Source organism: Protomyctophum bolini, assembly GCF_963924005.1.
Source record: "Protomyctophum bolini genome assembly, chromosome: 17".
Lineage (NCBI taxonomy): Eukaryota > Metazoa > Chordata > Actinopteri > Myctophiformes > Myctophidae > Protomyctophum > Protomyctophum bolini.
The window spans coordinates 7,596,308-7,621,150 of NC_137878.1; the positions used below are offsets into that span (position 1 = coordinate 7,596,308).

At 42.7% G+C, this 24,843-nt stretch overlaps 2 protein-coding genes and 1 long non-coding RNA gene across 7 annotated transcripts in view; 2 read left to right on the forward strand and 1 right to left on the reverse strand.

Moving 5' to 3' along the window:
- The window catches only part of hoxa3a (homeobox A3a), a 36,928-nt gene that overhangs the window by 10,062 nt on the left and 2,023 nt on the right, over positions 1 to 24,843 (forward strand). The window contains exons 1-4 of one of the 5 annotated variants that reach the window (XM_080787756.1): positions 10,124 to 10,185; positions 15,323 to 15,383; positions 19,447 to 20,032; positions 22,542 to 24,843. The exon at positions 22,542 to 24,843 is cut by the window's right edge and continues 2,023 nt beyond it. In XM_080787756.1, the coding sequence (XP_080643882.1) occupies positions 19,564 to 20,032; positions 22,542 to 23,323 (1,251 nt within the window). In that variant the 5' untranslated portion in view covers positions 10,124 to 10,185; positions 15,323 to 15,383; positions 19,447 to 19,563 and the 3' untranslated portion in view covers positions 23,324 to 24,843. Of the gene's footprint in view, positions 1 to 10,123; positions 10,186 to 13,287; positions 13,922 to 15,322; positions 15,384 to 16,956; positions 17,380 to 19,446; positions 20,033 to 22,541 lie in introns of those variants that run through there. The other 4 variants (XM_080787755.1, XM_080787753.1, XM_080787754.1 and 1 more) reach the window with 4 other exon arrangements.
- hoxa4a (homeobox A4a) lies at positions 5,676 to 7,866 on the forward strand (the record flags this gene model as incomplete). The annotated part of the gene is made up of 2 exons (XM_080786776.1): positions 5,676 to 6,096; positions 6,634 to 7,866. 2 exons carry the CDS (start codon positions 5,676 to 5,678, stop codon positions 6,972 to 6,974), a joined length of 762 nt encoding a protein of 253 aa, XP_080642902.1. The 3' UTR covers positions 6,975 to 7,866.
- On the reverse strand, positions 10,997 to 12,465 carry LOC308332111. The gene is made up of 2 exons (XR_013965669.1): positions 12,205 to 12,465; positions 10,997 to 12,044 (listed from the first exon to the last, which is right to left on the reverse strand). It is a non-coding gene; the product is annotated as an uncharacterized lncRNA (long non-coding RNA).

Here is a 24,843-nt window from a genome sequence, read left to right on the forward strand (position 1 = left end):
GCACGTTCACACCTTTGTAAGTACGTCTATTATATGTAAATGACTTAACGAAATGGAATGTCGGCAGGTATGGTGATAGCATACTGTGTATTGCAACAGTATAATATGCACTGAAGAGCAGGAGAAACTATATAGTCTAATTCAAATTATTATCCTTATAGCCTATATTAAAGATATTTTTGGCTGCATTGTTTTATCTAACAACCCCTAAATCAATGACTTGCACATGCATTAGAGAGGCTAATTAGACGTGTGTGTGTACGAGAAGCGTATATATATTAGATCGATATTTTTTTTTTACAAGATTGCATATACATTAGAAATGCATTTTTGTTATACTAAGGGATTTTCTCTAATTATGATATTTGTGTGTAGAATTTCCGTAATGACAACAGATATGGATTGTTTAAAATCAATTTTTCGTTCCAAGGGGCCAGCTATATATGGGGCCTATATATATATACGTCGCATGGGCGGCCGCCTCTACTGGGGTGGGACTGATGAGGGCGAGATAGCGAGAGAAGAGGAGGAAAAATTGGGGTCAAAAGTTTACGCGCTGAGCAAGTCTCCGTCATCTGTTCACTCGGAGCTTGATGCCAGCGTTATAATAGCGATCTTGACTCTCCACACAAAAGATAGAATAGCTTTGAATTACATATGTTGGACGGTGCACTCCAGGTGAACCCTGCATGCGGGGTGACCCCGCGTCAGGGACCGCGGGGAGGTGGGACCCCCCACCCGTCCCCCATAGCCTCAAGATTGAGTGGCTGGCGTTTTATTAGGGCGGTTGATTGGTGAATTTCCTTTGAATAAATTGCATTTGATATGTTTGGGGGACGAGGGCGAAATTTGCATTCTGAGGATTGATACTCTCGACCCGGTCACAGGGTAATGGGTAAACCCACCGCCCCCAAATTGAGCCCCCGGACCCCTTAAAAAACATTTAGTCCCTCTCCCTGCTGAAAGGGAATATCTAACTGAAAGACTTATACAAAAATGGCAAAAATGTGTGTGTGTGTCGGTGAGTGAGATTTGTTTTAATATATAACTAATATATTTCTTTCTTTTACACAATCTTGCCTCATTTGCATAGCGCTGAGACGAACTCCAATGTATTTCAGTGCTATTTGGAGGAAAGATATAAGGAAAAAATGTACAATGAAAAGCGGCAGTTCCCTATTTTATATAATATGATAGAACTCGTACGAGCATTAGGCCCAAAGGCCCGTAAAATAACGCCCTGTGCTAAAAAAAAAAGGTCACTCAGTGAAGACAATAGAAAACACAATGTTTTTAGCATAAGCTTTTAGACCAGACATATTTGTATTTATTTATTATTAATGTGTCTAAACTTTCTTATGAAAGACAAACAGGCTGCTTTCCACTCAACAATAATTAAATCACTCAGTTTGGTATTCTTTGGAATGGTCTATTCGGCTAAATGAAACGACACTGCATTTCGATGTAAGAAAGCGAAATGTAATATAGGACATTATTTAAAAAATAATCCTAAAAGAAACGCACAAGAACATATACTTTTTAAAATGTAGGTCAACTTTTATTATGGGCCTTAATCATATTTACACACTAGAACAAGGCTTATTATGTAGAAAACATAACATAGCAGGGCAGAAGTAGGCACACTAGGCCTATAACGACATGCTAAATGCTTTTAAAAAAGAACAAAAAGAGAGGAGAAAAAAAGAAAAAAATGCAATCACAATGGAGTATAAGCATATAGCGGCCTCAACTCGAATCAACGTTTCTTTATTGTTGTTTTTAGGCTACTTTAAAACATGATATTCGAGCCTATATACTATACTAAATGTCGTCAAAACAGCAAACGTATGTTTGTTTTTAAACAAACCATGTTGCCATTGTGCCATTGCCATTGTGTGTGAAGCTAGTGCATGTTACACACTTGTCCCCAAAAAAATACCCTGTGTACTTGTAGCCATACCCGGTTCTGCGTAGAAACATGATGTCTAATTAATCAATCTTGATTTGGGGGGGATCCCAACTTGTGCCAGGGCAGAAAAGTTGTTAAAGGAGTTCACTCTTTTCCCCACTCTCACAATTGGACCTATACAAATAGGTCGTATATTTGTCTCGAAATGCTGCAGCTGCTGTTAGATTTCATATAAGTGACCATGCCCAATAATTCAGACAGCTTGTTCGGCACGCACGTGCATATATACATGCTTTGTGCAGGGTGTCGAGTGGTGCGGGGGTCCAGTCCAATGCATGAAACGAAACGAGGTTTCATCCCAGTACTTTTGCAGTTATTTCGAGATTTGGCCACGTGTTGGTGACATAAAACGGCTAATGGCGTTTTTACCCCAACATTTACCTCATCTTGAATGCAGAGGAGATATTTTACTCGCCCGTCCGGGCTCCATATAGACAAGAGACCTTGTGAAAGCCATATGCAATCTGTCACTATCGTCACAGCACTTCTCTGATAATCTAAATTTACAGTAAACTGTCAGCATGATATATTTTTCTTAAGTAGACCTTCACTTCACAGTATACCCTTGGAAAAGGAATAACACGCTTGAAGGTACATGAATGCACGTATTTAAACCTATACGATAAAATCTGAAATATAGCCTTGGGCCAACGATTTTGGTTTCTAGATAATAGTCTCCAATTATATAGACAATTAGGCCTATTCATTTAGCGTGGTCTTATTTCCAGCACCATATTCTTTTCAGACATGCAACTTTTTAATCCATATCTGAACAATTTTATCCATATCTGATGATTAGGTCATTTCCTTTTATTTTTGGTTTGTTCAAGATAGTCATTCAAGTGGACTCTTCTATTAGATAAGTGGGTGATATTACTGTGATTGTGAAAGAAATCATACAATTTATGACATTTCAGTAGCCTACATAAACAGCCATTATGGTGGATTTTTGTGAATGATTTAAATTGGGGGTTTTCTGAGCCATGTGCAGGCCTGTGCTATAGCAACACGTAGAATGACCTGTAAAAACAGATAACCGTCATTCACGCTGGATGGCTCACTGTAAGTGGATAATAGCCGAGCTGACCTGGCCCATATTTATACAGGCAATATATAATACATTGGCAGTAGACTGTAAATTTAGATATCATGTGAAGTCGTCTTACCGTGGACATTAAGTTGATATATTGGCGTTCAGGTGGTCTCACGGCTATAAGGATATGGCTACACGTGGATACTGCTATGGCAGACCTGTCCACTGTCACTCTCGATTAGTTTGAGCGAGATTTAGGTCTAGATACCTGCCCCTATACTTACAGCAAATGTCGACTTCATAGTGTCAAGATTTTAAAAAGTGCTGATTGTGTTGATACATAAAAACCTCTGATGAATTGAAAAACCAGCATTCGAATCCGTCCATGCCCGCCAGTGCGCGTCAGCTACAATGTCCTCAAGCTATAGACTGCTCCCAAGTCTTGTTTGAATAACCGAAACAGAAGAGAGCAAGTTTACATAGGCTATATGATAATGAAAATTGTCGCAATGCGTCCATCTGCAGTCTGTTTCTAGCTGTTTATAGCCAAGATCACCACTCACATTTAACTTCACTTTGGAAGTAAGCTACACCTCGACGCATGACTTTTTCAAATGGCTTAAGGGGTTTTGCACTTTTGCAAAAACTCTTTTGGGACCTTCCTGGGTGTTGACCCACGCTAAGTGCTCCCCCACATCACCAGGGTTGAACAAACCCTGGAAAACTGTGAAGTCCAAGGCCGTGGGGTGAACTTCAGGTCACTGCGTCTAACAGATATGAAAATGTAGCCTCTTTGCAGAAGGGCACGCCTTGTTGTTTAACAAAGACTGTCAATGCCCAAGATTAATCAGAAACAAAATGGAAACGGTGTCACTTTGGGGTCAGGCAGAAGTTATTTCTGTTTAGGGGAGCGAATAGAATAGGGGAGAAAAAAAGTGGGGGGGGGAAGGAAAGCTTTCAATATTTCCGAAGTTTGGCCTCTTTCACGATGCCTGGGCCTTCTTTAGATGGACAATTGCGGACAAATTCTGAAGGACTGCTGGTGATTTCGGGGAGCTGTACAGTGCTGTGCCTTGGATTTGTCCTGTTGCAGCCGAAGGGAGCTATAGGTTGCAGAGGAGAAACGGGTCGTATAGGGATGGCTTTTGGTGAAGCTCTGATGGCACAGAAGGAATACGGTCAGAGGATGCTATTTTGTGCTGTTCTTTTTTTTGTTTGTCTTTCTTTATAGATAAGTCTGTTATAATGATGTGCATACGAATGGGCCAGTTCTATATACTGTATATATTATGCCATTATTATTGTTATAACGGTTGTTTGTGTTGCTATATAATTAGTAGTAGGCTAGCATTTTAATTATTACTGTGGGGTTGGTTGCCCCAAATATGACATTATGTGAAGTTAACGTTCTGCCGATACTGTTGCTATATAGTATCTACCTGGCCGTTGTTTACAGTAGACTGGTATACAATAGGAAGAGCGAGAATCTTTCTCTGAACTTTGACAAAATTATATGACATGACTTGACTTGGTTCCCTTTGAGGAGTTCTTGTAGCGTTCATTTGATACATTTCTGCATACATTTGGCAATAGAAAATGTAAGGTCAAATTAAATGATTTAATTTACTTACATTGCAATAGACAATTTGCTTGTGGACATATATGCTTTGTACAGTTACTTGTGGTATAGTCATTGGCCATTGCTTTTGCAAAATGTGTGGCTGAAAAATATTTATTCATTGTTTTGACCGGCTTCTGGGTAGCAGTTTGCAGTTGAAATTGGAAAAAAGGTTATTGATACATCACGTTTCCAATACGCTAACACACTAGGCCTACATTGTATTTGTATTTTCAACAAGAAGAAAGGCGCGTGACCACGCGATGCACACCCTCGAACGTTTTATAAGTTATGAAATAGCAATGTGACCAAAACACAGTTCAAAGTCTTTGTTGTGTTTGTGGTATGTGGTAAAATTTTTATTTTGGATTTGGGGATTTATTTAGGCCTCATGGACAGACTGATCTGGTTTAATTTGTTACAGAGTTGATTTGGTTTGGTTATTAATTAAGGCTTCATTGATGGCCAGTGTATGCTCGGCAGTTCTTGGTCCAATACGGCTTGCTATATATTGTGTGATACTTTCAGTAACATCATGCCACAGGTACATTCATGTGAAAGTGTTGTCACTGGTTTATGGGTGTATTTTTTTGCGCATTTTCATGTCCAGTAACCAATATTCACGTTTGCCATCCCCTTCAGCCCTTTGTTTCCAAATAATCTGTATTCTTTGCAGGGGTTGCATTTGATGCAACATTTTCATCTCTTTTCAGAGGATGTTGATTTTAGGAGGAAATTATAGCATGTCTGCAGTAAACCTCGCCTACATACGTTTGCCACATGCAGTAAACAAGTTCCTTGATTGGGTTTTCTTTATATACTCTGATTTAATAAGGAAAACACCAACGTAAGCTAGTCCGAGCAATTTTCGTTGTGCCAATGCCATGCTTTCCATTGGTTCCTGTTTACATGATGCCCACAGGAGACACTGTGATTGGTGGCGGTTTACACGTGACCAGACAACTTTGTACATTTGACAGGGAGTAGGAGGGTTTTGTGGAGATCAGAAAAACGACAGCGCGATAAAAATTAGTATTGTTGCACTTCACAAATTAATGACCATGAGTTCCTACTTGATAAACTCGAACTATATCGAACCTTCCTTTCCTCCATGCGACGAATATCAACAGAGCGGATACATCCCTGCCCCTGCTGATTACTACGAGCGACCAAAAGACACGGGCTTTCCCCACCACGACGATGCATCCTACCCGAGGTCAAACTACACAGAGCCGAGCTACGATTACGGTAATGTCCCCTCGAACGGACTCGACGATTTCGCCGACGGGCATCACGCACAGCCCCAGCCCGTTCCACAGAACCACGGTCCTCCTCGTATCAACGCGGTTCCGGAGAGTGGCGCAGGGGCGAACGGCAGCAAAGACTGCAGCCACGCCAGTGAGGCATATCCCGGCATACCGAAGGGCAAGGAGCCGGTGGTTTATCCCTGGATGAAAAAGGTCCACGTTAACACCGGTGAGTTATCGTCACAGTTAAATAGTAGAACCACTGAGAAACAACCATTGGAACATACGCAAGCCCATTGAGGCAGCACTAGTAGCACCCCTTACAACAGCAATTTACGGCTATTGAGCAGCAGGGTCGGTAATTAAGGACCCTCGTAAATTTTATTGCCTGTGTTCGTCTGCCGGGGCCATGCGCCTTTGTTGCTTTTTAACCCAAAGTACCTCCACGACTGGACCCAAGCCAAACTGTAATATCCAACCCCGCTGTTTGGTTAATCATTTCTAAGCTTGATTTGTCCCTTGATGCGAGCGCTTGTACACATGGCATCTCCAAATTGAGGTCGTTCCCGCAACATGAATGACACAGAAAATGATTCAAACATTGCGACATTACAATACCCCAAAAAAGAAAGGAGGGGGGGAAAACGCCTTTATGGTTTATACATTCTTTTAATGTGTCCAGTGGAGAATAGCGCGGGTTAGTTTGGATCGAACGCCATTAGTCTCACGTAACACCTGCTTGCTTGCATCTGTATTGCTTTTTCAGTCAGCGCCAGTTACAATGGAATAGGAGTGCCCAAGAGGTCCCGCACTGCCTACACCCGCCAGCAGGCTCTCGAGCTCGAGAAAGAATTCCACTTCAACCGCTATCTGACCCGTCGCAGGCGCGTGGAGATTGCTCACACTATGTGCCTGTCCGAGCGCCAGGTGAAGATCTGGTTCCAGAACCGGAGGATGAAGTGGAAGAAGGACCACAAGCTGCCCAACACCAAGATTCGCTCCTCCAGCTCGGCCTCGTCGTCGACGTCCGCGACCTCGGGAGCCCCAGTACAGCAAATCAAAACAGGCCAGCAGCTCGTTCCCACGCCGTGCGCCGTGAGCCTATAGTGCATGCAGAGGTCCCTGCGAAAAGCTACCCCCCCCTAAACCCCAACATACAGACTGAGAATGACAGATAACACAAGTGGAATTTTGTGGACCGTTTCTTCAGTATGTTACACATGGTGTTATCCCGTTCCTCCCCCGCCTCGGCCATACTGGGCCGCTCCGCGTTCTCTCTTCAACCCCTTCGCCCTCACAGTCCACCCCATGTCTCCGTCCCTGGTCGCTCCCTCTGCATATAAGCTTGAAAAATTCACCTCTAATTGCCCGAGATGGCAACTGAAATGTATATGTATTTGTTTATAATTATGAGAAGAAGGATAACGCACATTCAGACGTATAGGACCTGGATCATAATGTATCATTTACAGTAAAAAAAAGAATAATGTATGGGGTAAGGTGGGAAGTCATTTTTCTATGTCCTTTATGTTTTTTTTATTATAATATTATTGCTCATGGAAAGTTCTAATATACTTGAAAGATATTTAGAGAAGCTCTATAGGTGCCCTTCAGAAAAGCAGATAGCTGTTTTTGTTATGGCATCATTCAGAGTAACACAATGTAGTTTGTGTGTATGAATGGATATACTGTTGAATGTAGTCCAGGTGACTTTCACTTCTAATGTACATAGACAAATCATAGCAATGGCACAATAAGGAAACACATTTCGTCTAGTAGAAATATGTCTGTTCGTGTTGTAGGTTGTACATTTGATTTGTGATAGTGCGTCTTCTATGGTGTTGTGTTCTTAACTGTGAATATTTGTGTGTTGTCTAAAAATGGACGTTGTAATGTAGGCTAGTGTAGACCTAAGGTGTTCTCGTGAAATAAATATGTACTTCAATATTATTGATATATGACTTTGGATATTATGGTGTAGATATATGTAACACTCTCGAGTTCAGCAATGAATGCTATATAGCGGTCATGCGTAAAACACGCAATACGCCTGACCCGAAGAGGTTCAGTTATGTTTCCAGTGTCGAGGTTAAACATGATTAGCACTTGTACATTTTTAATTTCATGTTGGTTATTATTATTTTTGCCATAAAAGAAAATTGATTAAAAAAAAATCTGTATTGTAATGTATTTGAATATGCTGGGAAATATTGTGAAATTCCGTGCGTAAACGTCCAATTGTGTGTCAGATTTATGTCGATTTCAGTGCGTCATACTTTAATTATTGTTGTAAGAATCTGCTAACTTGGTTTGACTCAGTGGAAATCCACTTGGGAGCTGCTGTATTTCCAAATATCTGTAATCGGGGGTGATGAAAAGTCACTGCTGGCAATGCTGGGCCTCTCTTTTCATTCATGCAGTCTAGAAGAGCTAAATTGCCACACAGAACCAATACTTTGTCGATAAAGGGATATTGGATTTTAAATTCTTCAGTGTAACGTTTGTTGTAAACATATTTAGCAATACGTTGTGCAGCGCCCTGCATGCGTAAATTACGTATAGGCTGGGCAGACAGGCCTAACTTAATTCGACTATACGGCACATCTTTGAATGCTCAATTGACTTTACTGCCCTATCTGTACAATATATATCTTTTCTTATGCCCATAAATGTCATATGTGCCATTTATAGACGAAGCTGATTTGTGGTGTAGTGTGTATAGGCTACATGCCGATATAAGCTTCTGGCTTTAAGTATTAGCCTGTGCGCCAGCGAGGGGGTAATACGTTAAAACCCCAAATATGTTCAGTGCAAATTTCGCCACACATGTTTTCGCAAGCATTTTAGGAGGAGATCTCCTCAAAACCTCGAACCTCGCGGTGCACCAGTGGTGTGTATAGGGTTGGTCACTACCTGCTACAGCCAAACAATAGAGAGTTCACCGGGAGGACATGCCTGGATCTAGCCAATCACCGACCCGGAGCACTTCGCTTGACCCCTGACCTTACGACACACACAATGTTCAGACCATACATCAGTGTTAAGACCTCCGTGGCTTTTCTTCTTCTTCTCATTTCATATTATTTGCCCAGAGACAACGCGGAAACAAAAACGATGTGTTATAGGTGCGAATCTGTGCCCCCTAATTCATTCGAACATGTTCTCTGAGAGTCGCATATAGGCTACTCATCTGCTATTCGTCACAGAGACACATCTGTCGGCGGAGTGTGTGCAAACGGCAAATAAGAGACGAAACACGTCGCAGTCATTGTACACAAAGTAGAAATTCTTTCTGTTCCGAGTTTGTATATATCAGAACGTCATGGTTCCGCGGCGTATAAAGAGCATGTGAGATCTCATATGTTCATAATAATAATAACCTCATAATAAACCCTTATAAGTATCATGCTGCATGCAGGGCTACATTGACATGTCTGATTTATACTTGCATGGTTGCGCTTCTTGTCTCGCACCGAAGATGGCATATATCTACAAGCTCACAAGGCCTCCCACCAGGAAGTGTTGTGAGCTTGTAGATCTAGTCTTTTCGGTGCAGACACTGGCGTGCAACTGTAATACAACTATTAATCAGTCTTGCAGTTATATGAAATCCACAAACTGGTATATATAACTTCAAAACGACTATATGGCCTCACCTTGCTATAGAAAGCTTGCTTGTCAATTATTGTGATGGTAGCTTCATCCATGGCCATCAGGCCATGGTGATATCTATTAAATTAATATATATTTTTGTATATTTGTGTGTGTGTGTGTGTGTGTGTGTGTGTGTGTGTGTGTGTGTGTGTGTGTGTGTGTGTGTGTGTGTGTGTGTGTGTGTGTGTGTGTGTGTGTGTGTGTGTGTGTGTGTGTGTGTGTGTGTGTGTGTGTGTGTGTGTTTATATATAGCCTATCCCACATAGCCTATATGGAACCTATAACTTACTCAATTTGAGACTTTCTTGTCATAATTATTATAAGTCTACTTGCCCCTTCAGGTGGAGTACAGAGGATGGCGTTAGATTGGCACAGGTTTTTACTGTGCCTCTCGAGATGTCGAGCTGCTTAAATTACACATTTCAACTCATTTGATGCACGAATAGAGGTCACTTCCAGTCTTCTGAAATTTTAATTTGCTCATCCACGTGACTTGTTGAATAATGAATGCCCTCGGGTCAGAAATAGATATGAAAATCTGCCGTACTGTATTTTCATTTGAAGTGAGCCTCAGCTGTGGGTGCATATCTCGTCTACATTTATGTTCTGTTCTGTTCTGTTCTGTCCGTCTGTTTCCCTGTGGACAACGATCATCTTGCTACTTGTGTGAGTAGATGTGGGTCTTTTTCCACTCTGTGGGGATTTCAAAATGCTAGAAAATGTGGTGCTGTAAACGTTTAGTTGTGCGGTTTGGATCCTTGTGCGCATTAGGCAGATTACTCTCATCAAGCAAGCGGGTGATTAATTTAGAAGTGGACTCGTATATGCTCACAGGGCTTACCTCTATATGCATAAGATTCATGCAGCCCTCATAGGTTTTGCAGTTATAGGCCATGTACTTGAGCCAAATTATTCAAAAGTGTAACACGGGGGGATCAGGGGTCATTATGCCTTCATATTTCAATATTCAAGTGACAATAACTTCAAGCTAGTTCATATCACTGTGTGTAATATGTTACTATCGTCGCTTTAACAAAGGACGTTAACAAGTTTTTCATATAGGTCATAATTTTCGTGATTTAACAGGCAAACAGGCAATTCACGAAGTGCAGCTTGAAGTCTATGCAACTAACATTTGCAGTCAAAACATTGTAACATTTTGACTGCAAATGTCAGATTGCACTTACTAACTATATATACATTGATTTTAATTGGCCAATATACAAAAAACAATATAAGTGACATCCTAGAAGTATAGCCTATTAGGCCATTGCTGACTGAGAAATGGTTGCTGATGCAGTCACGACAGTTCTGCATGTGAAAAGTCCGAAAAACAATATTCAATTCTGCGTGAATATATTTAAAAGTTAACAAATAAACCATCGAGTAATATAAGATAAATAAAACATCCTCAACGTTGGCTTGAAATGAACGAGAAAAATAACACAAGACAATATTCAACATTTAAGTTAAAGTGGATGTTAAGAGTTTCAAATTTATTAGATGTGAGGGAAAATGCATTAAAACCATACTTAACAAATGCACTTAGCTGTGCTTTTGCTGAGAGAGAGCCCTGCATTGAAAGTGGACACAAAAGACAACTGACAACTGGGTTAAACATTAACCACTGATAAATGCCATGATTCATCTTATTATCATCTATCATTGTCATTATTGTTTACTATTGTTATTATATTATTACTATTAAGCTATAGCCTATAATTTGGGTACATATAGATTCGGCCAGTTTTGCACTTACCTCAAAAAATAAACTAGACTATCAACAGTCAAAGAAAATGATATAGTTTAACATCACAATTCAACGTCAGTGCTTTATTACAACAACAACCACCCATAAGGACCATGCATCCACAAAATTCACCTCAAACGCCGACTTAGGTCTCCCAATAGTGTGCCTCATTCATAAGAATGGGTTTCTAGTCAGCGTACGGCGTTGAATTTAGCATTAGCCTTGATGTTGGCCGGGGTAAACCCTCGAGAAAGACTTATCTTCGGCTGAGTGTATCGGTAACCCAAGTCTGCCAGTTAAGAGCTTCGAATGTCAACATTGCGGGCCAGGGAGATATGTGGTCGTCTGGCTAACATCCAAAGGCAGAGCGGCGAGGAGAGGTCTGCGCCTTTAACAACTCTTTGTTGTCAGCGATTAAGGCGCCTTGATTTGTGCAACTATAGCTCTGCTGAAACGTCTGAGAAATGAGACACATTCAATCGGTTATACTGCTGTTGGTGCAATAGCAATTAAAAAGGGTGCAACAAAACGTCGGTTACAGACATCAACGTGGCCTCAGAGGTTTCCATCTTCTCCTTGTTTTTGACCCAAAATCATTTCACACTCGACTGTCTTGTCTTTGCCTCTGCCCGGGTTCAGGGAAAAGTTCAGGTGCGGTGGCGAGAGGCAGCGTGGGAGTGAGTGTCTGTTTTCTATCTCTAGTCAGCTCCATGCAGCCATGAAACTTCTCCAGTGTTGCCTTGCTTTATAGAGACGACCCCAGTGAACTCGTGCTGTAGAACAAAAACAGAAACAGAGCAAGCAGCACAATAAACAATTACAATATGTTATACAAACATTATAAAACAAACAAACATCAATGTTAACACACAATAGATAGCACATTAATTATACCGATTATGTAAATGTGAAATTTATAAATATCTTCACTACTTGTAGTAAACGCTCTGTCCTCCTGTCCTTATTTTCTAGAAAAGGAAGATGGTCTGCCTCGGCTTTAGGGCTTTAAAAGTTTACCGCTCAAGTTGTAGTTTGAGAAGACAATGTGTGGGAGTGGGGTGTGCTGTCCATGTCCTGCTCCGAGTGATTAATAGTTTAGCTGGGGTTTTCCACGCCCGCTGCTCAGTGTTGACGGAAAAAAAGCGCCAAACGGTGCAGAGAGAGAAGAGAAGCTCTTCCGGCCCAAGAGGCCCCACATATATCCTCCATAACGGCACAATTACGCATGATAATATCTGTGATTTAGTCAAAATCAGTGAGTGGGGTATGGGCCGGCCTGGGCATTGGGCCGTCCGCTCATTAGATTTTTAGGTCTGGGTATATAGAAGTGACGTTGTTACTTATATACTTCCAACCAACAGTCTGATATATGTTCTCCTCCCCATACTATAACATTTCAACATTCACCCTCCTGTGAGCAAACCTATAATTTCCCAGCATCAGTCAACTGCTCATATAAGGAAGCACGTATAGGCGCTGGCAGAGTGAACAGGGGGTCCCATGTAGCGATCAGTGGGGTCGAGGACCCACACTTTGGTTGTCTCATCTCTACTTTCCGCCTACTGCTGATTGACATACAAGCACTCTTCCACTGCCACCAGGACGGCACACACCTTGCCTTAGCGTTATAGGAAAGGTAATTATGTGACATTTGATTTGTATTTGGCCGCCAGCATGCAGGCTAGCTGGTGATGGAGGACGTGGACGGTGCATGTTACTGGAACGCTCCCACACAGAAGCCTATATGGGGTATAGAGGGCGGGGGGCGACATTGAGTCCGCTGTACACACGCCCCGCAGCCTTGACTGTGCAGTAAATCTCACGGAAAATAGAAGATGTCACCTTTAAGAGTGTTGAATAATCATTACAAGGGTGTTTTGGAGGAAAGCCCCTCTCTGGCTCGCATAGTGCGAGTTGTCGCACTGGAGTGCTATAAGCATCCTGTCCTTTAACGTGTTCTTCTAGTCTAAAAAACTGTATAGCTCCCACTTGAAACTCGGCACAATAGGCTGCTACAGCAGGATTAGCGCTAACGCTCACTCAGCGCTAATGGGCACCAAATATATGGCACTTTAAAGCCTGACGGAACAGCCCTCTCATCTGAATTGGTGACATGTGGAAAAGCTGCTGCTCTGCGAGAGACCTGCTCCTCTGCCAGATACATTGTAGTGTCATGTACCCCTCTTTTTTCTCCCTCAAACACCGATCCGTTTCTCCTCGGGGGCAACGACTGCCTCCATTAATGATTCACGGGCTCAAATAAAAGGGATTTAAGTTGACGTTGCGTCACGTGAGCGCGGCGCATAATACGGCGCGGTGTTATGGCACGGGGAAGAAAACCGGAGCCCCGGTCTAGCCATATGATGCTGATTATATGCGCGTTACCCCCACTTTCCGTGAGGGGAGTCCGGGCTTTGTAGTTTTTTTTTTTATCGAGGGAAAGAAACAGAAAGAAAGCGAGAAAGCCCAGACGGAGAGACAGATCGCGCGCGCGAGGATCCCGGCTTTGTGGATGGTATTATATTGCTGTCACGGACGGATATGTTTTTCCACGCGGACAGAGTCCGTGCTTTGGGAGGATGGATTTTATTTTGAGGTATTTCCGTCGATTGTTCATTACTGTCGTGAGTTATTGCCACGCGAGGCAGAGGTCAGTAGAAAAGGAGTGCAGGGCTGTATAGCTCGGGCTGGAGAATTGAACTGGAATAGGAGGCTATTAATATTCACCTGCATCTGGAGATATATGTCGATTATCCAAATTGCAATATAGCTCCTTAAGTGAATCCATTGAAACATGAATTGCCACATAAGCGTGGCCAGTTGAGGATTTGGCTGCGATGTTCATGGATATGGCATGCAATTGCTACACATTTAAATAAACACTTAAATCATTTCGAAAATGATGCCAACGGGGGCTGCACAGATTAATATATAGGCTAGGCCTGTTTTTGATCCCAACCCTTGCAGGTGGTCAACCCCATAGCTGAGACACTGAGCTAGTGCTTGGCCTATATAACAGTTTGTAAATAAACGCGGCCATTTAAATCTCGGCTGCTATAACAAAACAAAAAAAAAACCCAAACAGAGCAGGTGAAAGCAGTCACGCTGTCCCGTTCCAAAGTGTAATACATTTCCAATAAAAATGCATCAGTTTGTGGCTTTACATGGGTTTGTGGGTATAATGATAAATCAACTTGAGCTACATAAAAAAGTAAGAGAAAGCAGTGGGGTTGTGCCTCTCCGCCAGGGAAACGAGAATATAATGGAAGACGGAGTGCCATCTAGGACCGCGCGGCCGCGCTGAGGTCACGGCGCTCGTGTGTGATTTATGGGCACGGGGACTTAGGGAAGCCGTTGCGCGAGAGCTAATGACTATTCGATCCATTTCCAGTGGTGGAGAAAATACACAGGGAACAACAGAGGAACACAAGTCGTGTCTTTTTTTATAAGCCCATTGTATTATTTGTGTATAATTGTGTTTGTATGCCTTTATATAGGCTCGCAATGCATGTTTTTTTATATGGCTAGAGTGTGCATTAGTGATTTCCGTCATTAGTTTTGCATAATGGGAGCTGTATATGCATTTGTTTTTAGGGCTTTGCTTATATACGAATCAGGATTTTAGAAATAAATTGAACCCATGCACATATAGGCATATTTTAAAATTAAGATGCACGCAGGCTACAGGCCATGAGCAGCCTAATCTTCTGTTTTAAAATGTCGCTTCAATAATTAACTTCAAGCTTCGCGCATCGAATTCGACTCGATCTGTATTTCTATAACCTGATATTTTGTTTTATATCCGTCATTTACCCGTGACACACACATAATAATTGATAGCCTTGATATTAGTCTAATATAGTTATCTGTTTTATATAGGCTCAGTGTGGGTGCTCCGTTTCGAGACGTGAAATTATAGTTCATAATAATATAGCCATGAGAATGAATGATCAAAAAACATATTAATAATAATATTAATAATAATTATAATAACACTTGGGGTATTTTCAGTGAATATTAAAAAAATACATGCTTCTATTGTTCATTGCAGAATTACATCCGAGTGATTCCGGGGGATTGCACCGTCGTGGAGACACCCTTGTCCGGCTTCGGTGAGTCCACATATCTTTATTGATTTGTGTTATGAATGCCTGATGGTCATATCCTTATTCAATTTCTAATAAGTAGCTACCGCGCACGTCCTGTAAAGCATTCAGGAGCAGGGGACGAGTAGCCCTATGGCTTGTACATTTCCTCGAAGCAGCGATATGAAGGGCCCGAGAGCAATAATTCGTTCTCATCCACTTGTCTTTGTAGTGTAATTTGTCACTATAAAAGTGACGAGGGGAATCGCACCTCTTGGAGCTGTGCCTTTACTGCTTTCAAAAACCACTTTCCCTGAAAACCATCTGCCCGGGCCCACGCCATGGCTTATACTGTGCTGTATAAGTTTCCAACTGGATTTTATTTCCTATCACATTGCAGATTTTTTTTTTTTACATTGTTTGGGCCTTATTTGCGCGTCCACCAACACACTGACATTTAACCCTGTGGTCAGTGCCAGATTAAAGAGAATGCCGAATCAGCATTTTACCTAAACAAAGGAGTAAATAATTAAACAAAGCATCTACTGTGATTTTGCTTTTTTTGAGGTAGGGAAAGAAAAGCCACGTTGGCTAAAAAAAAAGGGAAAAAAATCCTCATGCGTGGATTTCTGTCCCACTCACCATCCTACGCCCGGTCGTGCGTTCTACCATTTTTAATAGGGCCGTTGGATCTCATGCGCTCCATGCAGCGCCGCTCAGACAAGAGAGGCTGCTCTGGACGTATTTACAGCCTGGAGATGCGAAAGGACATAAATCTCTTTTTCCTCTCCCTCCTCTGGCTGCAAAAGACACCATTATAACATGCTGAGGGATTCCCCCATGCTCTCGGCTCTCATCTCTTCTGTTTCTCACTGCGTGTCCTCTGCTTGCCTTTTTGGTGATGAAAATTATTTCCATTTTTCTCGCCCAGCTCCTGGTTGGGGGTCTTTTCCCTTCGTTTACATCGAACAAGACTTTGATCCACCGTTTGGCCAGCATGCATGCAGGCTCGAGAATATTGCAGTTGATTATTATTGTTATTATTTGGCCATTCAATATAGCCTTCCTCTATAACAGCAGGCCGTGCGACCAGCGCGTCCACTGACAACAACGAAGCAAGCTGCAAGTAGATTTGGTGTTGGAATGAAAACTGAATGACCAGATCCTATATACCACAGGATTGATACCCCCAAATGCAAAAAGTCGGTTAATAATTAAGCCGTGCATATAGAAGCCCTTTATGTTCCAAGGGAATGAAAATGCCTTGTTGTTTACGGTTGCTTACCCCCTTCTATATAGGCTATATTGCAACCCCATTCAACAAAACATAATCTCACAACGTAGTAAAAAAAGAAAAGAAAAAAACATGCTTCAAAGCGCGTTTGGGTGGGCGTCTATAAAGTCTATAGTATTTATAATGATATATATTTCCACCTCATACATAAGCTTACTACCTCATACCGTAGGGGGAGGAGAGGCAGCCTCTTGATTTGAACTGGCTTTCCAAGGCGCTGCTTCATTTGCATAATTTTTCTTGTCTATGGTGACGCTATGTTTCGGGGGAGTTGTGTGTCTGCGTGGTATACTTGGTGAACGAACACATAGTCCAGCATAGCCCTGGCTACGTTTAATATTGGTATGAAGCCTGGGCATTGCTCTAGCATGTGATAAGTTCAATCGTGAGGGCAGATAGCGCTTATCTCGCTGACCTGACTGCTCACGCCTGCTTTCGTAATCTTGGTTTACCCATCCACGTCGAATAGGAAAGGAAAAAAAAGAGAAAAAGAAAGAAAAAAGGGGGGGATTTCGTTTCTTGTGCACACAGAGAGCCCCTCGGCTCGTCCTTTTTGTTGTGGCTGTGCTAATGCCGGGCGTGGGGCTATAGGCGCAGTCCATGCACTGCTGCTGCTGCTGTGCTCAGCTCGCTCCGCCTAAACTTTTCTCTGGATTACCGCTTTGATCGATTTCGTCGCTGAATGAGAAAATATTGCGTCGTGCTTTGTATTCGTCGTCAGAGGATAAGGTAAGCAGGCCAGAAATAGGCTCCCCTCGGTTGTAAATGGCGGAGTTTGTGTGTCGTGCGGTGATTTATCACCGTATGACTTACATCTCGGTTCAGGAAGAGTTCACACACAGTCAAGGCAGCAGAGCTGGGGGCTGAACAGAAAGCTTTGAGTCTGTCTTGCTTCTCTCTCTCCCCATGCCATTTATTGCTATCGCATTATTTCTGTTGGAAATACACCAACAATCTTTCTGCAGTGTATTCCAGAGCATCCTTTGAATAGCAGATGTATAGTGAAGAGATCCTCTTTCAGTCTGTGGTTTAACTTGTGTTGAAGCTAACTTTAGTGAGTCTGATTTTGTACAGATTCGCCTGTATAGTAATTCATATATGCTGTACAAAGACGGAGCTGTTCAACATTTCCATTTAGTTTTTTTCCCCTCCCCCTGTTCATTTTATTTTGAGTTCAATTCTTTGATATTCACAAGTCAATTAACGAACCATTTATGTTAACTTTAAGATCAACATAACTAACAAATTTACAGTAAACATTCTTTGTTTGTCCATTATGTATTATAGCCTATATGTACAGCAATAGTATCAGTTAATTTTTCAAGTGAAAGTCCACCTGAATTGCTCACATTTATCTTTATAGAAAAATATTTTGACAATGTATATATATCCCTTATGCACTGTGCTTGCTGATATCTGCTCTGTGCAAAGCGGCAATGCTATTGGGATTAGTTTTTACTTTCACTGCTCTTATATTATTAATAGTAACAGTAATAATAGCTAAATAATAACAATACTATTTATATTTATATTAATCTTAGTGATAGCTGTATAGTAGTGTTGTTCATAGCATAATTATTATTCTCATTAAATAGCTATAGGGCCTTATTTATAAATTAGGCTACTCCACCTAATCTCTAACCCCTGAATGAAACCGTATATATACTCACATAAAAATAGAAAACAAAAATAGGCCTATATCCTATAACTGTGTCTAAATATACTATTATTAGTTTCCACAATAAGATTTCAGCTGATACGATCCCCGTGGTTACCTCCAGTGAATAATGGTAGTGGTTTAGTGGCAGGCTGGGCTGGCTGGCTGTGCATTCCGGTAATTCTGTCCACTTCAACATGGGGCCTGGCTGCTCACCGGGCCGTTCTTCTCGAGCGGGCCGTCCCGGCCCACTGACCCTCATACATCACCGCGACGGGCCGCCGCGCAGACAGCACCGACAGCAGCCATTATTATGGGCCTGCGAGGGGCGAAAAAAGTTCACGCCGTGGTCATGGAGATGCGCGGATGCCCGCCCGGTTTTTCAGGTTTCCTTGTGGCTCTTCCATTCGTCTTGTATGGTAGACTAGTAACACATGCAAAAAGAAAAAAAAGAGAAAGAGAGAAAGAAAAAGAAATGGGGAGAATGCGGTTGTTTATCCTTTGCGCCAGGTGGTCGGGATAGCAGACCGCAGCGAGGTCTATCCTGTTACTGATTGAAGCGTCTTTTGACTAATAGTGAGAAACAAAAATAGGCCCATGCAGTCTAGCTTCAAGGAGATCAGGCGCACCAAGTGTTGTCCCTTGGCAAAGGGCTAATAATTATGCAAGCCCCAATACAACAATGTGTTGTTGTTTTCAATGTGCTATTAGACATGCATTTTACCTATATATGCAGCTTTCTTTATTATTTTGGTTTTTGCCATATATTCTGCATTGCACTTGCGCTCTAAAAAAATTAAACAAAGACAAAAATAACAAATAAACAAAACTGCAACGTTGGTTAATTGGTCAGTATAGGCTAAGAGAGTTAAACATGCAATGCATTTGGTTATTGCTCCCGTTATGATCTAGCATGCAGTATAATATGTTTGAAAACGTTTTTGTTTTGAGGTGCACAGATGGTAATGCAAGGTTAGTGCGTGTCTTTGTGCCCCGTGTAAAGCCATAAGGTAAACGGTAATAGTCTACAGAAGTGCTGGCCCTATCTCGCCTGCATAGTCTCTCGTGTCAGGCCTGTATTGAAAAGTAAGATGGATCGCCACCATTTCTCCTCCTCACTGTGCTTCTTGTAACCCTAGGTTCACACGAGGAGGCCATTGGCGGAGAGGCGTCACGTGACCACGGGGTGCCAATGTTATTCTACAAGGGTGTCAAGACCCTGTCAGTTTCTGAAATAAATATTGGGAAACGGCGAGATGCAAAAGGCAACCTACTACGACAGCTCTGCAATTTACAGTGGCTACCCGTATCAAAGCGCAAATGGCTTCAGTTATGATGCCAATCAGGTCCAATATCCCCGGGCCTCTCATGTGGAAAGTGAGTACCATCGACCTGCCTGCTCCCTGCAGTCTCCTGACGGCTCCGTGGCCCTGCAGAAGCCGGGGGAGATGGCGGAGAGCTGCGACAGGAGCACTGCAGCTATTCAGGCGGCGCAGTCCACGGTTCATCCCGAAAGCAATCAACCGCAGGTGCCAGTGTCAGGCCCACCCCCCACTCCGCAGTCCCCCGGTGCTCTCGCCCAAAACGCGAGCAACGGCGGGCCCAACCAGCCCAGTGCCAATAAGAACGGTTCCCCGACCTCCACGACGCGAAAGCACATCTTCCCCTGGATGAAGGAGTCCCGTCAGAACACAAAGGGAAAACCCACCAGTAGTTCCAGCTCAGGTATACCTTTTCTATGGCTATACTGCTGGTGGCGTGCACGCACGCACGCACGCACGCACACGCACGCACTTAACATATGCATGCACGCTCTGTTCTGTCTGTCTCTCTCTCTCACACAAAATCAACACGCACGCCACGCACGCATGCTGTATAAAGACACAACACAATTACCTCTTTTTTAAAACCTTTATTTGTCCCATTGGGTGCAAGTCCCTTTTTTAATTATTTAATTTAATTTATTTATTTTCCAAGGGAGCTGGTATAAAGGTGGAAATGTTTGACCTCATATCAAGTCTTAAATTGTGTTTGAGAAGGGTCTATATTTGCCTCATGAATCCCACCATTTGCTGTCCCTCCTCTGCCCTACATTTGACCTGCTATAGCTACAGTAAACAGTGCATCGCCTCTGATGATCACACGATGTCCGCCTGCAGGACAACAAACAAACAAGCCCAAAACAGTTGTTTCAGTTTGTCCTCCTGTTTTGATAAGAGGGGGGGGGGGAAACTTCTGGGTGGGGGTTGGTGCATGGTTGTTTACTCTGGAACCATATACGGTTCAACCATAGGCTATACGAATCACATGCGGTCACGTGGTCATTATCAGTGTTTTGTTTTTTCTTCCCCCCCCCCCCCCCCCCCCCCCAGTACAGGCCTGGTGCAGTGGTTTACAAACCTTTTTATTTATTTATTTCAAAGACCTCCGTAACTCTGAGAGTGTACAAATGCCCCCCTCCCCCCCAGCCCCCCCAGCCCTCCTGAAGGTGCAAGGTCCCATGCAGCACCCCACTTTGAGAACCACTGATCTAAGGTTCAGGCTCTGCATGATCACATCATTTCACATGGCCTTATCGTGTGTGTGTGCGTGCGTGCGTGCCTGTGTGTGTTTTGGGTTTTTTTTTGCAACGTAGCTATACTTCGCCATGACAGTTGAAAATGGAAAGCCAACGAGGCACCATTCTGGCACTCTCTGCATGAGACCATGGGAAGCCATTATTCACGATGATCATAGGCAGTTACGGAAGAGATATTTATTAGGTATTGTAAATGATATTAGATACTATCACACTCTCGGAGAGCCATTAACGCTCACAATATGTGATTGAATAGGTTGACTATAGTATATGCGCATTTTACGCACTTGGGCTGTGTCTTTTACGCAATGTCTCCATGCAGCTCCAGGTTTTAATGGGATTCAGTTATGCATAATCACATTAATTGACACGATCATCAGTAATTGTCCTTGTACAAAGTCCGCTATATATTCCCGGTGTTGCGGGCTCTCTTTCCATCTCTGAAACAAGCTTAATGGGTTACGTTATGTCATGCTGTATTTGGTTCGCGCTGGGTTCAGACGACCGGTAGTAAAATTTATTAGGTGCTGGCAGCCTGCCACGCGTGGTAAGCAGACCCACACCTTGCTGTACTGCAGCCAATCCCCAGCCTCTCTCTGGAAGGTGAGACGTATTGGTGGGGGGCAAAGAGAGCGCGGGCTTTACGCACCCCCTAGGAATACATAATGCCTGTGTTTGCATTACGGCGTGCGACTATAAAGGGAGAGATGAGGGTCAATCAAAATGCTTTAGCAGAAATATTTTCGGGTCGCCATGTTCTTGGATCGGTTATTGACCTACTACTACAACGTGATTACGAGTTTTATTTTCCCATTCTGTCATTTGCCGCAACGCGCGCGGAGCACTTCGTATATATGCATTGATTGTTAATTGCCTTATGGCAACCCGTTGATATACCCTCTGTGCAGTGCACAGCTGCAATATAGGAAGCTGATTTCTCAAAAAAAATGTTAGGATTCCCAGCGCACAGAATGAGAAAATAGAGAAATAATGAGAAAGTTTTTATTTGTAGCTGAGGGTGCATGTGGCATATTTATTGCATGCTATTGCTCTCCTTTCAGCCCCCCTCTGCCACAGTCCCACTACTGATGGGGGAGATTAGCTATCAACTGTGTATATGTGCATTGTCACACTATACTCCCTCCCATCCCTTTAACCCCTTCTCGTTCCCTTTCTCTCTGTCTCACACTGCATTTCTGTGTCTCTCGGTCTCTGTTTCGCCATTAATGGATTACTAATTGACATTGTTGGGCAGTATAGGCTATATAGTTACTCATAATATATTACTTAATACTATTACTTTCCCCAGTAACGAGTAGTGTATAAGGTATTACCCTGCAGTAATATGTATACCTATTTTATTTTATAGCCTTTTTGGCTGATTGGTGACTCTTCCTAATATTATTATTCAAAACAATTGGATTCAGTTCTAAAAGAAGCTGACTAAACACATTTTGCGGGTGGCAGGGCACAAAAGTAGCCTAATATGTCATATTATATAGCCTAATATGTATTAGTCTTGATTCCAAGTAATAAGTATAGGCTAATATAATATTTTTTTTACTTTTTCCTATAGGGAGTAATGTATAGGCCTAACTCTAATATTGCCCAACACTGCTAATTGACACCGTCTCCCTCCTCTTCCCCCCCTGACAGTGGAGAGCTGCCCCGGAGACAAGAGTCCTCCCGGGTCGGCGGCGTCTAAGCGGGCCCGGACGGCTTATACCAGCGCGCAGCTCGTTGAACTGGAGAAGGAGTTTCACTTTAACCGCTACCTCTGCCGGCCCCGGAGGGTGGAGATGGCGAACCTCCTCAACCTGACCGAGAGGCAGATTAAAATCTGGTTCCAGAACCGCAGGATGAAGTACAAGAAAGATCAAAAGGGCGTCGGCATGATGCCTTCTCCTGGGGGGCAGTCTCCGCGGAGTCCCGTGGGCCCAGCCTCCGGTGGCGGAGGATACCTCAACTCTATGCATTCTCTTGTAAACAGTGTCCCTTATGAATCACAGTCGCCGACGTCTTACAACAAACCCCATCAAAACGCATACGGCATGGCCACGTCATATCCCCCTCCCTTGAACAGCTCCCTCAACAACTGCCCGCCCTCCCAGAAGAGGTACCCTGGGACCGACTCGGCCACGCCCGAGTATGACGCGCATCCTCTCCAGGGCAATGGCAACTATGGGCCGCACATGCAGGGCAGCCCCGTGTATGTCGGCGGAGGCTACATCGATTCCATGCCCAACTCCGGGGCCTCCGTTTTCGGTCTGACCCATCTCCCGCACCCGCCGTCCACAAACATGGACTACAATGGAGCAATCACAATGGGCAACAGCCACCACCACGGAGTGTGTGATCCGAACCCGACGTACACAGACCTTACGCCGCACTATTCTCAGGGAAGAATTCAGGAAGCGCCCAAATTGACGCATCTGTAGCGGTGGTGCAGCCCGGATCACTCCGCCCATTGTCTTATACATCTCCAGTCCCAACATTATCGCTTTGTTTCTGCGCCTTCTTTAAATGGCTTCCTTTTTTCTCTCTGCTTTTTCTTTATGTTTTCTATAGTTTTTGGTGTGTGTGACGTAGCGTATAGGAAAATAATCACTCTTGCTTGAATTTTTTTCTCTATTTGCTCGTGTCAATTGTCCCACAAAGACCTTTATCTGGGCTCAGACGCCAGGCGCGAGGAGGAGGGAGTGGGGTGGGTGGGCACACTATTATGCATAGACCTATTTAATCTTTTTTTTTTCTTCTCCTTCTTCTTCTCTCGTTTAAAAATCGAAAATCAAACAGGGTATTATGAACAAATATTATGGTATTATTTTTCAATGTGAATTTGTTCGTCATTTTTTATTTATCCACATTTGAAGAATTGTGTGTTATTTTGTTATTTTTTTCAATTTGCATTTTGTTGCACTTGTGAATGGATCCTCAAAGAACCACAAGCCGGGATTAATGAGGAGATGTATACGTTTTTTGCAGAAGGAGGGTTCTCTTATAGATGCTGAAACACACGACCTCCCCCGCGCTGCTTGTGTTGTTATTCTGGTGGACTTTTCTGATGTTATTTATTTCGTTCTATTATGTGTGTAAAGATGAAAATCCCTTTAGTATTATTTGACACCCCCGCTCGCTTCGTGCATGCGGGGTGAAGGTTGATGATGGAATATATAGGCCCGTTCCAGCCCGTATACCGTGTCTGCTATCGTCTCCTCGGCATGGGCACTGCTATAGATGTTGCGGTTTCTGTTTATTTTATTTTTTTATTTTTATTCTTCCTATTCGTCGTATTCTCATTCGACGAGGTGATTTGTTTTCTCAACGAATGTAAAAATCAATCAGTCATGCAATAAGGGTGGAAAGAAGGACACACGTTCGTAATTTCTTTATTGAAGAAAAACAAACAGCTATTTTTGTTTTTGTTTCTTTTTCAATGTCATACATTCCATGCTGCTCCACTCCAGTTGGAAGAAATTAATAAATGAATTGAAATATAATTTTAGTTCATCCTCCCAGCTTTAATTTGACGCACCCCAGACACATAACAACACATCAAAGAGAAATAAATCACAACATTACAGTCTCCTCGATAAGAAAAAAAGAATCCAGTAGCTACCTCTTATGGCTCTTGCTATCCCTAATACATAGTTTATATTAGGCTACCTATAACCCCATATCATAAAATATTTATTATAGAATATATATTTCATTGCAATTTATGACATAAATACGCTTTTGTTACTGTTCTTAATAATATTGTACACATATAGGCGAAACATGCAGTTCCTCATGCAAGAAAAGAAAATTCCAACATTTCCACAATATTCATGAAGAAAAAGATATAAGATGCCATTGAATAAAAGCTGCAGCGCTTTGTATCCTCGCCTTTCGAGTCGACAGTCTGAAAACACTCGAGTGGTCTCCTTCCTGCCTCTCATCCGCGTATAGGCACATC